This window comes from Podarcis pityusensis (genome assembly GCF_964106645.2).
Source record: "Podarcis pityusensis genome assembly, chromosome: 13".
Taxonomy (NCBI): Eukaryota; Metazoa; Chordata; class Lepidosauria; order Squamata; family Lacertidae; genus Podarcis; species Podarcis pityusensis.
In genome coordinates, this window is record NC_138038.1 from 23168077 (window position 1) to 23182504 (window position 14428).

A 14428-nucleotide genomic window follows, 5' to 3' on the forward strand; every position below is an offset into this window, starting at 1 on the left:
CCACCTTCCTGAAGTGGTGCAGTCCACTTTGATGCCTTGTTCTGCTGCCTAAATCTGCATCCTTTCACTCCTCTACCCTACCCCACTCTGGACGCCCACCCCACCCTGGCAGCTGCAGACATTCTGATTACTTGTTGACAGGCATTCAATACATTGCCACAGATGGAGACCCTCAACATCTGGCTCTCCAAATTGAAAACTTTCTCTCTCTCTCTCTCTCTCTCTCTCTCTCTCTCTCTGCCGTTTGCCCCTCTTGGTTTATGATCCCTCCCCAGCCTCCATAATCCAGGTCAGGAGGCTGTGACGGAGGAAGAAGTATTTTAATTGGATGCTCTCATGCCATAGGCGGAGTTCCCACTGGGTTTCCTAGTGTCACCAGAGATTGCAGCTGACCTAAATCCTTTTGGATATAAAGCAAGTCTGAGAAAGAAATTTTAAGGAGGGCTTTAATTTCCCGACTTGAGAGGGGCTCGCTGTTTGAGCCTGCCTGGAAGTCATATTCCCCTAACTTGAAAGCTCTGTTCCCCATTCTCGGATATTTGTGGGTTAGTCACGAGAAGGAAAATACTCTACACATGCACAGTGGTGCTCTTATCTTCATTATTGTTTCACACATCTCTGGGCATCTTCCTTACACTGGAAAAGAACTTCTAGAACTGTTTCCCTAGCTCAATTTTCACCCTTTTTTGACCTTCCATTTGCAAATATAAGAATTGGCTTGCTGGATTAGACAAGGAGTATTTTTAGTCCAGCATGTTGTTTACTGCAGCGACCAACTGGGTGCCTCTGGAAGCACACAAACAGAGCACAGTTGAGACATCCTGTTGTGTGTTCCCAACACCTGATAATCTGATATCATTCCTCATGCCATGGAGGTTCAGTTTCACTATTATAGTTCCTGGCTATGGATAGACTTAGCTATCTTCCAGGAAGGAATTGGTCTAATGCATTTCTGTACAATCTGTATATTGCTTTGTATATTTTAGTTGTCTGTATGCACTCATCAGCGATGGCATGTTTTCTACCAGTTGCTTGTATGGGGTTTTCTGTGTATTTGCAAATGCTGCTGAATAATGCATCTCATTTCACACTCAGTAGGTGACAACCTTGTTGGGGCGGGGGTGGTGCTGTGGTCTAAACCACTGAGCCTCTTGGGCTTGCCGATCAGAAGGTCGCCGGTTCGAATCCCCGCAACAGGGTGAGCTCCCGTTGCTCGGTCCCTGCTCCTGCCAACCTAGCAGTTCGAAAGCATATCAAAGTGCAAGTAAATAAATAGGTACCGCTCCGGCGGGAAGGTAAATGGCGTTTCCGTGCGCTGCTCTGGTTCGCCAGAAGCGGCTTAGTCATGCTGGCCACATGACCCGGAAGCTGTACGCCAGCTCCCTCGGCCAATAAAGCGAGATGAGCGCTGCAACCCCAGAGTCATCCGCGACCGGACCTAACGGTCAGGGGTCCCTTTACCTTTATCCTAACTTGGGAGGAACAGAGAGCCCATCGCCATATCTGAAGTCCTGCAACCTTGCATCATCCAGGATGGAAGTTTTAGTGTTCCATTGCGCCAGAAGCAGCTTAGTCATGCTGGTCACATGACCCGGAAAAACTGTCTGTGGACAAACGCCGGCTCCTTCAGCCTGTAAAGCGAGATGAACGCCGCAACCCCAGAGTCGTCTGTGACTGGACCTAACTGTCAGGGGTCCTTTACCTTTTTAAGTGACAACCTTTTTTTATGAATAGTATCGTATTGGTCGGAATATAGGCCACACTCCCCCCCCCCACCCCAAATCTGGCTTGTATAAAACTTGAGTGTTGCCTATAATAATCCTCTTGTAGGTAGAGAGGTCGTGATTTAAGAGCTCTCCTGGGTATGTGTGTCTATATATTGGGGGGGGGGGCTTATATTTGGACCAGTATAGTAATAATAATTTAGAAAAGGCTTTTAATTTGCAAGGTGTTTTACCAACCATACCTTCTTCCTCTTCACAACACCTATACTGACACACTGTTCAGCCATGGAATACCTCTGCAACAGGATACATGTCTGCTCTGTGTTCCTTGTTTCGTAGGCAGATCTTGCTCTGCTATCATTTATTTATTTAAAGTTAAATAATATTTACCCTGCCCTTTAGCTTAAAAAGAAAGGCACTCCGAGCATCTTGGAAAGATCAGTAATAAGATATCCTCTGTCCTCGGGTTTATGGTTTAAAAAATAAGCTACCAAAGGAAAAACGGTTTGGGATGGAGGAGGAATATAGCAAACCCAGGCACTAATTCTTAATTACATAGTTTGTATAATGGCCTGCTGGGAAGGAAACAACTTGAGGAGAGGGGAGCCAAAAGTTGCTGGTCTCTCCACAGAGCAGATGGAGTGGCCCTGTTCCTCTTCTCTTCTCTCCTCTTCTGCAACCTAATGAAGGAACTTGATGGAGCAGGTTTCTCAGCAGAGCTGATGGTGGAACCAACCTACCTCCCTTTCCCTCCTCTGCCGTATCCTGATGGGCCTGTTGGCCGAGCAAGGCAGCTGCTGCAGCGACTGCAGCTGCACATTTTGGCAGCCAGTTGTCCCATTATTAAGTTTGTTATTTATACATTTTGGGGTGGTGTGCCCTTTGGATTTTCTGCCTGGGCCACCCCAAAATTGGGACCCATCTCTGTCCGCAAGACTCCTGCTGGGTCAAATTAATGGCCAGGAGCTTTTGTGGTCCCTGGGCAGGAAGAGACTTTCCCTCCCCTTTGCTTCCCTTTTAGTTTGGAAGCCTGCAGGCAGGAGCCGGTCCTACTTCATCATCTGAAGCTGCCCTTACAACTGGGCCAGGCAATTTGGTCTGTCTAGCACAGCCTAGATCAGCTTTCACCAACCTGCAGATCAGCTTTGGAGCTGATGAGGGTTGCAGCACAAAACATCCTCAGGGCACTAGGTTGGTGAAAGCTGATCTGGCACAACATTGCCTACCTCTCCCTGACATGCTGCTTTTGTGTGTGTTAGATTACTAGTAGCAGCAGCAGTCACAGTATTTAATGGAGAAGCATCTGATGGTGTGAGCTCTCACCTGCATCCAATGTAACACTTCTCCTTGACATCCTAGTTCTCTATGTGAGGAGGACCTATGGAAAGATTCAGACATCTGACCAACACGAAGTCTGAAGTTGTACAGCATAGGCAGTGAACCACTCAAATCTGTGCACCATTCTGGACACAGGACCCCCCCATTTTATTCCTTTCTTTTGGGCTTGGCTCTGTTTGCTCTAACAAAACAAGACAGAAGTCCCCTCTGACAAGCTATTGCTCTCTTCCCAGCAGCTTCTTGCATTTCGCTCCCAGTTTCACTGTATCCCTTTTGTCTTGTTTGCAGGAGAAGAACCCTCAACTGGGTTTGATTGTTTATTGTTCTTTCCTCCTCCTCCTGCTGTCAGAGTAGTGCTAGTCTAATCCGAGGCGCACAATTCAGCTGCCGCTGGTTGTTTGTTTTTTTTAATTCTCTCCTCCCCACTCCACCAGCATCCAGCTTCCTTGCTTCTTCCTCCAGTCTCTGTCATTCCTTGTAGCAGCTCATCTCACAAGCCAGAATCTGGGAGATGTTCCTCTGCTTTATGGAGCAGATCCTGCCTCCAAGTACAAGGGACGGGAGTGCTGGCTGAAGGTGGCTGTGAATCAGGTATACTCTCTCTCCAGGTGGTAGCTTGTGGCTGTGGGTGCTCTGCTTGTCTTTGTGTCTAAGCTCTCGTTGATTGTTTGATTGCTCTCTGAATATTGCTGAGAATGTGTCTTGGGAGATTGGGAGCAATTCGCGAGGAGAGAAGAAGGGTGAACTCGCTCGATCTGGGGGTAGTGCTTCTAAATGGTTGAAGCAAAGTCAAGGAACTGAGGGTGATCAGGGTTTTTGTGCCCCTACTGAAGAATAGATCCACACTCTACATTTAAAGCTACATTCACAGACATTTGGAGCACATGACTTTCCCCAGAGAATCCTGGGACCTGTAGTTTCCCCTCATAGAGCTATAGTTCCCAGCACCCTTAAACTACAATTCCTAGGATTCTTTGATAGGGGAGAACCCTGTGCTTTTAATGTGCATTGGATATGCTTTAAGCGTATGGTGTGAATAAGTTATTCCAGTTGCTATCAGATGCCTAGCTGGCTGGACATCACCCAACAGACCAAGGGAGCAAAGAAAGAACTAGAGAGGCCAGAGCAAAAAATTGATCAGGTGTGAGTGAGGAAGTCCTGGCTTGCAGACAGACTAGGGGATGACCTGCATTAGGAAGGCTTTATATAGAACTCCCACTGGCATCCAGTCAGAATGTAAGGCTGGGAGCCAATGAGGACATGGAAGGTCCCTGTTCCAACAGGGGAAGTTGGAGAACTTCCCATGAAGGATGAATGGCCGAAGTCTCTGTCTCTAGAGATGAGTAGAACTCGACTCCCACCTAAGGAGACAAGCACTATTTGTATAGGATAGCGACAAGTTGGTCTCATACATTGGGTACCTTTGTTTGAACTTAAATTGAAAAATCTTAACTTCTCATCAGCAGTCCCCTAAAACATCTGGGTTCCTCTACTTAACTGCTTGCTGTTTGAAATTTTAATGAATTTTCCACTCAGGATTCATTTTCTGAGTCAGGCTTTTGCCCAGCATTAATACATTATTATTCACTCCATCACCTTTTGGCCTGACGGATTAAAAAGAAGGCCTTTGATGTGGATTCTGGGTTATTTCCCACCCACGTATGACTTTGTATGTGCTGTGCATGGGTTCCAAAATACTTTTGCAGGGAGAGGAGCTGATGAGAAGAAGGAAATTCTTTGGGCTTCTCTTTCAGAGGTGTGGTTAGTGAGGTCCGTGTGCCGGCTGAACCTGCTTGGGATATGGGTCATTTTTGCGGTTCCTTAGAGGGTTTAGCATAGTTGACTGCTGCTCTTGCATTGCCCCATCTCTTTTCTGCTTCCCTTCCATTTGGCAGATGTGGTTGTCAAAGATCACCCCCCCGCCGCCCCAAGTTCGTAAATCAGAAGGGTTTAACTTTTTAACATCCCAGGAGTTGCTGGCCTGGAGAAGGCACAGGCCTCCCGCTTTAGATTTTCACCCCTCTCTTTTCCACGTACTTCTGGCACATCTGGAATGCATTTTAACCTCCCAGCTGTTGTACGGTGATAGCTTGATTACACACCGCCGGGGAAATGGAGATTTTGGTTTTTTTAAACCGTGTATCAAAAGTTTTTGCACTGCACACTACTTTTTTCAGGGAAGTCATCTGGAAGAATTCTTGATTGCCCACAGGGGGCCACCTCACAGTCTGGCTAATAATTGCTGCAACTTTTTTTAAAAAAACACACACATCAAGTTTCTAGTCCTTACTTTGAAAGCTCTTCAACTTTTGCTTTCCCCCTTAGGCCCTTACAATGACTCGTTGCTCTCAAATGAAGGCTGTGTGCACATGGAAGTTCCAAGTGGATTAAATGCAGCCCATGTATGTGTGTGCTTTTTGCTTTGCCTGCACAATGTCATTCTCATTGGAGTGGCAGCCTTTACTCCCTGCCCACATTTAATTCGTATTTTCCCAGTTTGTAGATAATGCAGTAAAGGGAGGGGGGAAGGAAATCTAACAGAAGATTGCATGTTACCCAAGTGTGGACATACTGAAGCACATGGTGTAGACAGGAAGTGGGTTTTTCATGTGTGTGGTGACCTTTTGCTGGGTATCATCTATGCCCACATCCTCTGCTTCTGTAGGTGAGGCACTGCTTGCTGGACTGCTAGAGAGGCTGGGTGTGGCATACTTTTTTAAAAAAGCAACTTGCTGTTTTGTGCAAGTCTGGTATATCAGAAAACTTGTGTTTCAGAAATAAAAATAAATAATTGGGCACCTCATATTTCTGGAAGTCAGCTATGTACTTCTTGTACCAACTCTGATGGTTGAATGCTTATCATTAAATTATCTTCCTAATGATACTGTATTTTATTGTATTACAGTGGTACCTCGAGTTACATATGCTTCAGGTTACACATTCCGCTAACCCAGAAATAGTGCTTCAGGTTAAGAACTTGCTTCAGGATGAGAACAGAAATTGTGCTCCGGCAGCACGGCAGCAGCAGGAGGCCCTATTAGCTAAAGTGGTGCTTCAGGTTAAGAACAGTTTGAGGTTAAGTACGGACCTCCGGAACGAATTAAGTACTTAACCTGAGGTACCACTGTATTCTGAAAAAGACTGGTGTTACGAGTCATTAGACCTAAGAAATAGCAACTTTTCCTAAATGTATCCACAATTTTGGCGACTAGCATAATTGAACGATGTCACTAAGGGCAACCAACTTGGATGGCTTTAAATAATAATAATAATAATAATAATAATAATAATAATAATAATAATAATTCATTGAGGATAAGTCTTATCATTGGCTACTAACCCTGATGGTTATGTTGGAGGCAGCAATGTTTCAGTTTCTGGAAACCTCTGAAGGGGATAGCGCTGTTGCACTCAGGTTATGCTCAGAGGTTTCCCATAGGCATCTGTTTGGCCTCTGTGGAAGCGGGACCCTGGAATAAATGGGCCACTGAACAAAATGGACCACTGACTGGCCTGATGTTCTTAACAAGAATTTTAGGGTTTGAGCTCCAAAGATTCCTGATAGCAGTAGCACGTTCCAAAAATGTCCCAAATTCACATGTATTAGGTGTGATGTATTCAAGACAATGTCAGCTCAATGTCTCAAATCTCTCTCTCCTTATGTCATGTGTCCATTTCAGCAGACTTCCACCAACCACCACGAGAGCAGTAAAGAAACCGCAGAGGTCATTCGGTCGGAAGTGAAAGGCAAGAAGTCTTCAAGCCATGGCACAAGCCACAAGGCCAAGAAGTCAGGAAGTGGGAAAAGCTCAACGGGTTTTGGCACATCCTCTTCCAGTGGGACATTTCCACCTGCAGGTGAAGCATGGGAAGGAACTGGGAGCCAGTAGGGTCAGCCGTGACAGTGGGCTTCAGTCCATTAATATAAATGAGTCTGTTATGAATAGGACTTAGTTGGATGCAACCTGATAGTAACTAGCCATATGAATGTAAGTGCATGCAATTAGACATGCTAAGTCTTCTTTTCAGTTGATGCATTCAGTGTGTGTGAGGGGGGGTCCCCAGATGTTTTTTGGACTACAAGTGCCATCAGCCCCCAGCCCACACTGCCAGTGGTCAGGGATGATAGGAATTGTAGCCCAACACAATCCAGAAGGAACCACGTTGTCCACCTGGTGGGTTTTGCCTTTTCGATTGCAGTCTTCGTCAACCATCCAGCAAGTGAGAAGAGCATCTAGTTTTTTTCAACTGTGAGCAGTGAGGCTTTCTCCAGCGGTGCCTTCTGCACCTTTAGGCATTTTGCAAGCAAACAAATGAACACGTAGACTTAGATCTGTGACAGCTATAGCTCTGATGCCTCATCTCTGCCTGCTTAAGGTTTCAAGATTTCCCTTGATCCCCTTCCAGGTACCTCATGCAGCTCCTTGCCCTTCTCCCAGGACTTCGTAACCTTCCCAAAGCTGGAGCAGCAGCAGCAGCAGCCAGAGGAAGAGAAATACCGCAAGCCTGTCTCTTCCTCCTCGTCTTCCGCTCATTGCTCCCCATTGTACGAAGGGCAGAAAAGCGACGTCTTTGAGCAAAAGGTGATCTTCTCGGGTTTCGGCTCCATCATGCGCTTCTCCACTTCGGCCGTCAGCCAGCAGAGGGGGCACGATGCTTCCCCCGTGGACTACAAGGTCTCCAACTCTATTGGGGGCACCTCTGGCGGGAGTGGCGGCAGCAGTGGCGGCAGCCACAAACGGATGCCGTCCCTCAACGTTGAGGAAGGAGAAGTCCTGAAGGAAAAAAAGCACAAGGCCAGCAAGAAAAGCAAGCATGGGCCAGGGAGGCCCAAAGGGAGCAAGAACAAGGAAGTCCCAGGCGCCCAGCTGGTTGGATCCACAGCTACATCGTCTTCGCCCTTCTCCGGGGGGTCCCTGGTCAGCTCCAGCATCGGAGGGTCCTCTCGGTCTTTCAGCCATGCAGCTGCCCTTCCGAGCCTCAGTATGGAATCTCCGCTTCTGGGATCAGGTAGGTACCACAGCCTCTAGGCAGGATGCTGCATATCCTATTGGTTTTGGCTTCTGGTGCAGAGTTCTGAGGCTCTCAGCTTGAAAAAACAAAACAAAAGAAACCAAGAGTGAAGGCAGGTATTTACGTCTATCTGTCTAGAGAAATAAGGGACGTGGGTGGCGCTGTGGGTTAAACCACAGAGCCTAGGACTTGCCGATCAGAAGGTCGGCGGTTCGAATCCACGCGATGGGAAGAGCTCCTGTTGCTCAGTCCCTGCTCCTGCCAACCTAGCAGTTTGAAAGCATGTCAAAGTGCAAGTAGATAAATAGGTAGTGCTCCGGCGGGAAAGTAAACAGCGTTTCCGTGAGCTGCTCTGGTTCGCCAGAAGCGGCTTAGTCATGCTGGCCACATGACCTGGAAGCTGTATGCCGGCTCCCTCGGCCAATAAAGCGAAATGAGCACCGCAACCCCAGAGTCGACCACGACTGGACCTAATGGTCAGTGGTCCCCTTTACCTTTACCTATCTAGAGAAATATGAAGTGGTTGCAGTGGGTTCTTTACCCACAGAGCGAACCTGACATTGCAACTCTGTAAAATGCAAGCAAACACACAAGCAAGTTGAACAGCTTCAGTCTCGCCTCTGTCATCATGTGTCAGATGAGCTGTCTGCTTTTATAGGCAAATCTGTATGCGTGTGTGTGTGTTGGAGATGACATGCATGCTAGCCAGTAGGCAGTCGACGAAGTCCAAATATAACCCGTGCCAGAGAAGCTGTGATAAAAAGTTGCAGAACTTCTCATTACCCCATCGCCATCGGTGTTCACCGCAGTGCTGGGGAAATTTGTGTGTGTTTTGAGGGTAGCAAAGGTGCTATCAACCCTAAGTTTCCAGGCGCCATCCAAGTCCTTAGTAGCTGTGGGGATAAGGTTTGCAACGTGGATAGTAATACTGAGAGAACAGGATACTAGACTAGATTGACCTTTGGTCTAATTCAGAAGGGCTGTCCTTACCTTGCGATATCTCAGGCTTTAAAACAGTGTTTCCCAAACTTGGGTCTCCAGCTGTTTGGGGACTACAACTCCCATCATCCCTAGCTGGCAGGACCAGTGGTCAGGGATGATGGGAATTATAGTCCGAAAACTGCTGGAGACCCAACTTTGGGAAACACTGCTTTAAAAGACACATTAATGAAGGACAGGGCCATCAGTGGCTGCCAACTGTGATGGATGTGTTCTGCATCTACTGTTGAAGGCAGTATGCCTCTGTAGACCTGTTGCTGGGAATCAGAACTGAGGAATAGTGCTATCGTACTTAGGTCTGGTTGGCTTTTATGAGAACAAGATGTTGGGCTAGCTGGCCCTTCTGTTTGATCCAGTAAGGCTCTTCTTATGTTCTTACCTGGTGAAATCTCAGAGCCGCTTCCTGCGCTGTTTGTGGCAAGGCACCCGTGATGTGTGTCAGTGTGATTTCTTCTGCGAGTGCAACAAGCCAGCAAACCACAGCGCATCTCAACTTCCTGAGCCAGGTGCTTGCAGCAGAAAAGATGTTTGCACTGCTAGTCTCAAAAGCCAGAAGGCTGCTGAACCACAAGCAAGACTTCCAGGAGCTGGGAGGGTGGTCCTTCTGAGCTCTGTGCTGTTCCTTGAACCCTCTTCTCAGTTAACAGAAACGGAATCTGTTTTGCAGCACTTGTGCAATGGTGGAAATGTGTATAGAAACATGGCCTAGAGTCGGGTATGTCCTTGTAAAATGAGGGGTTTGTTTTTCTTTGCCCCAGAGAATATGCTTATTCTTCCCCAAGTCCTTTAGTGTTACTCCAGTTGTGCTTTCAGGCAGTAGCTGTGCCGGTTGTTGCTCACTTGTATTGCGGACTCTTTGTATCTAGGCCTATTCATCATGTCAGCCTTTGCCTCTTCCTTTATTCCAGGTGTGGAGAAGACTTGGCCTTCTGGATATTGCTGAACTACAACTACAACTACAAATCAGCAAGTGTGGCCAATGGCCAGGAATGATAGAATTGTACTTCAGCAACATTTGGGGGAGGCAAAGGTTCCCCATACTTGTGAGGGTGGTTTTTTTTTAACACTCCCCTGTGCTGTGAAACCCACAAAAAGTCCTCCCCCCCCCCCAAAGCTGCTGCTTGACATGGAAGGGAGGCTGTCATTGGCACCAGTGGCAGCATCTTTCCCATACCAAATAGCAGCTGGGGAGGGTGTAGGTTGGTGAAAAATAAAACAGGGCTCTTACACCTTTAATAGTTATCAGTGGAAACTGAACCACCAGGGCAAATGGGGCATAGCCCCACCTGTCTCAGCCAGCTCTCATCTGTCTGCGTTCTTACTTACATCCACTGGGGGGGGTGATTCCTGCTTGCAACAGCTTCCTCTTGTCTCCATAGTCTTGCAGCAAGGAGGAAGATTGGAGCAAAACTCTTAATTCATTAGCTTTGCCTGCCATTGACTCTGGCGCCACCTACTGCTGGCCTCCTTCCCCCCCACTCTTAACTGGTTGGGCACCGATACTTATGCAGGAGAGGGGATTTCAGCAGATGTTGTTCGGCATGCATTTTGCAGCTGCTGAAATCCCCTGCTGAAATTCTTCTAAGCAAGAATTAAAGGTGCGGGAGCCTTGGCCTCACTTGCCCATGGTCACTCTAGGGTGACCTTTCTCAGCTTTGGTGCCCCAGATGTCATTGGACTACAACTCCCATCATCCCTGACTGCTGGTCCTGCTAGCTAGGGATGATTGAGAAAGGCTGCTCTAGGGCCACGAACTTATTTTTCTCCATGTCCCAATCCCGATTCTACAGCCTCCCCATCCTGTGATGAACGCTGCACACAAACTAGGGCTAATGCACATGACTGTGGTGCCCACATCCCAAGCCACATCATCGTGGCAGAGCAGCCCGGCTTCCAAGCATCCCGGCATTGTGGCGGAGTGGAATCGCAACACCTGCACTTCATTTCCCTGCCAAGTAGCGATCCCATTACACGCTGAAGGACGTTCCCAAAAGTGCTTCATCAACACACCCATTGTGTGTGTGTTTGAGACTGCCAGGAAGCGAGGCACTGTAAAAAAAAAACCTTTAAAAATCCCACCAGCAACACCTTCCTGGCAGTGACACTAATGGCAAAGAAGGGGCAGCATCAGCAAAAAAGGGTTAAAGGGGAAGGAAGTGGGAGGCCTGACCTGGGCACAGCTGATTTGGCATGCTCTCATCTCTGTGCCGGCTTGCTATTCAGGTCACATGGACAGATGAGAGGGTGGAAGGGGAGGCATAGGAGGCATAGCTGAGCTCTGTGTCATTCCCTGGGCCGGCGGAGTGGAAGAGAAAGAGAAACCAGGATGCAATTATTTCTCAGGGAGGAGCTGCTGCAAGCCACACACGCCTACCCATAATCGTAACCTCAGGCCATACGGATTTTCCTCCCCTGTTTCCCTCGCTCCCTTGAGTTCAAAGGAAACAGCCTTTTTGCGTGAGGTGGGTCTGCCTGTCAACCCGTAATCCAGGCCTACTAAGGGCGAATTTTTCCTCACACAGCTGCAGCCAGCTCCCTGATGAACTTCTTGCGATTGGCGTGCTTGCAAACGTGCTTTTTGTTGTTGTTGTTGCGTTCACACATTACATTTTCGGTGGCCGACAGAGATGTTGCAAGTCTGCACTTAGCAGGTGCGAGTGCCTAAACCAGAGCTTTCAGAACTTTTCATCTTGGTGGCACACTTTTTAGACGCGCATCATCTTGCAACATAATAATTCAGTTTTACTAGCAAACCGGAGGTTAAGCTAACCGCTTACCAGCCCCGGGAGGAGCGTTCACAAGACACATCTACACACTCTAGCCGGCACACTAACATATTGCGACACACTGTTTGGAAAGCTCTGGTCTAAAGAGTGTCCCTTAGAGTGCCGGTGGCATCATCTTAAATGGAAGTGAAGATACCAGCAGATACTTACCCATTTGCTAAATTTCTTTCTCTCCCATTCTCTCTCTCATCCCCTCCCGGTCCCCATTTTCTGCTTCTTGTGCTGGTTGCTTACCTAGGCAAGAGTCATCCAGGTGGGTGGAATGTAAATGTAGTTTTCTCATCTGCCAATATGGAATCGAGAAGTAGGTGTGTTCTCCTCTCAGTTCAGTAAGGTGGCTGGGCTGTGGTGGGCTGGATCAAATAGCTAGAACAATATTAAATCTGCAAATATTGAAGGCAAGAGGGTTTGGTAGGCAATAAGTGGAAAGAGAAGGTTCCTAAGGGTTTCCTAGATTTTGCCGTCCCACCCAAGGCTATTGCTACAGGCTGCTTCAGCCTCATGTGGCTCAAAGTTGTGAGGGACATGCTGCAAGGATATTCCTAGGTGGAATGTGCTAACACTTGGGAGATCTCTGAAGCATGCACCAATGTCAAACATGTTTTTAGACACTTATGTTTCTAGCATGGACAATTCGGGTACATGGTGCATAAAAGTGGCCATCACAGGAGACCCTGGGATCCACCTCGTTCTTTGAGTGAAATTGAATCAGTTGGATGAGTGAAATTGTGCATGTGTAATTTATTACTAAGGAACTAAGAGAGGGGCAGGTCAAATTTAGAACTCTCTTCAAGCAAGTGACTATCTCTCAAGCCTCCAGGATTGCAGACATGATACTAACTATAGTTTAGGGATTGTAAACGGGCACATAGATTCCTCCTTTCCCTTGATCTGTGTTCTCAAGCGCATGCAACGGTTGACAACTTTAGTTAAAATTAAGCTGGCAAAACTTAATTTTGAAAAGCACTAAAAGCTGTCAGCATCTGAATAACATTTTTGGTAATGTTTCCAAATATAACAGTTTTTGCCTGGGTCCCATCAGAGCTCACCTTTTGTCCAGACTTCTGTATTACAATAATAGCACAACTTAAATAGTTTTTTAATAGAGTTTTTGAATATTCAGGTTTTCCAACACATCGCATACACCATCTTGTAGTCCTTACAGCAGCCCTGTAAAGTAGGCCAGGATGCAGCCCAATAGTTCAAAGTGTGCTTTGGCTGTATATTGTTGGGTTGAATGATGTGCATGCCAGCCTCCTGGTTTGCAAAAAGAATAATAGATGTGTAGAGTTAGAAGGGACCATGGGGATCATCTGGTCCAACCCTCTGCAATGTAGGATTTTTTTGCCCAACATGGGGCTCGAACCCACAACCCGGGGATTAAGAATCTCATACTCTACCAATTGAGCTATCCGGGGGCACTAGGGCTGAAACTATCATGCAATGTAATCCTATGTGTATTTACTCAGAAATAAGTCCCACTGTGTTCTGTGGGGCTTACACCTGGTAGGTATGTTTCGGATTGTAGCCTGCATCTCAAGGCACAAGACCTGAGCAGCCAATCCCTGACTCCACCCCAGGAACTTACACAAAAAAAGCAAAATTTAAAGACTGGCTGCTGGGTTGGGAGGGTGTGAAATTGACTAAGAATTACCCCTCATTTTGACTTGAGGCTACTCAGTTTCAGCTTCCCACCCAACCTGCAAGGAAGTCCCCTTTTGGCAGACTGAGCTAGTATTACAGTGAAGATTTATGTATGGGGTCTGGTGGGGAAGAAAACAGAGCTTGCAATGAATTCTTCAGCCGCAGTATGAGCCTGGCTTTCTCTCAGCACCACAACTGAATTGGCAGACATGCATAGCAGTGAATCAGCTCTAGGCTAGGTTGTCATTTATGGCTCTCTGGCCATGGTTCATGCAGAATGTAGTTCTTTTTCTAAACACACACACACACACACACACACACACACACACACACACAAAAAACCCCCAGCACTACAGAAATGTTATCCACTGTTTTGTTTTTGTTTTTAAAGGGTAATGGTGGTGGAACTGTAGAATCCTAGAATTTCCATTTACAAGAAAGGAGATTCTGACTGAACATCAGGAAGAGCATTCTGACAGCAAGAGCTGTTTGACAGTGGAGTGGTCCTCCTCAGGAGGTTGTGAACTCTCCTTCCTTGGAGGTTTTTAAGCAGAGGTTGGATGGCCATCTGTCACGGGCGCTTTAGTTGAGATTCCTGCATTGCAGGGGGTTGGACTAGATGACCCTTGGGGTCCCTTCCAACTCTACAATTCTATGAGTCTGTTCCACTGTCAAACAGCTCTTATAATATTATTTTAGGCAACTGTTAGAAAACTCTTCCTGGTGTTTATGCAAAACTATTCTGGGGGTGGAGGAAAGGCTGTTGGTGATGTCAGAGGAGGCCAGCCATGCTGTATACAGCGTGCTTCTGGGAACTGTTTTGTTCTGAGATTGATTCTGGAGAGAAATGGTTCCATTTGGGTTAGATGCAATAAGGGCGTTTCCAGATCAGTCTCATTGCTCTACAAACCTTAAACCTGTCTT

At 47.0% G+C, this 14428-nt stretch overlaps 1 protein-coding gene across 6 annotated transcripts in view; it reads left to right on the forward strand.

Moving 5' to 3' along the window:
- The window catches only part of MLLT6 (MLLT6, PHD finger containing), a 90051-nt gene that overhangs the window by 62954 nt on the left and 12669 nt on the right, over positions 1-14428 (forward strand). For 4 of the 6 annotated variants that reach the window (XM_080979279.1, XM_080979282.1, XM_080979284.1 and 1 more), the window contains exons 9-10: positions 6743-6920; positions 7470-8072. In XM_080979279.1, the coding sequence (XP_080835405.1) occupies positions 6743-6920; positions 7470-8072 (781 nt within the window). The remainder of the gene's footprint in view (positions 1-6742; positions 6921-7469; positions 8073-14428) is intronic. The other 2 variants (XM_080979281.1, XM_080979283.1) reach the window with 1 other exon arrangement.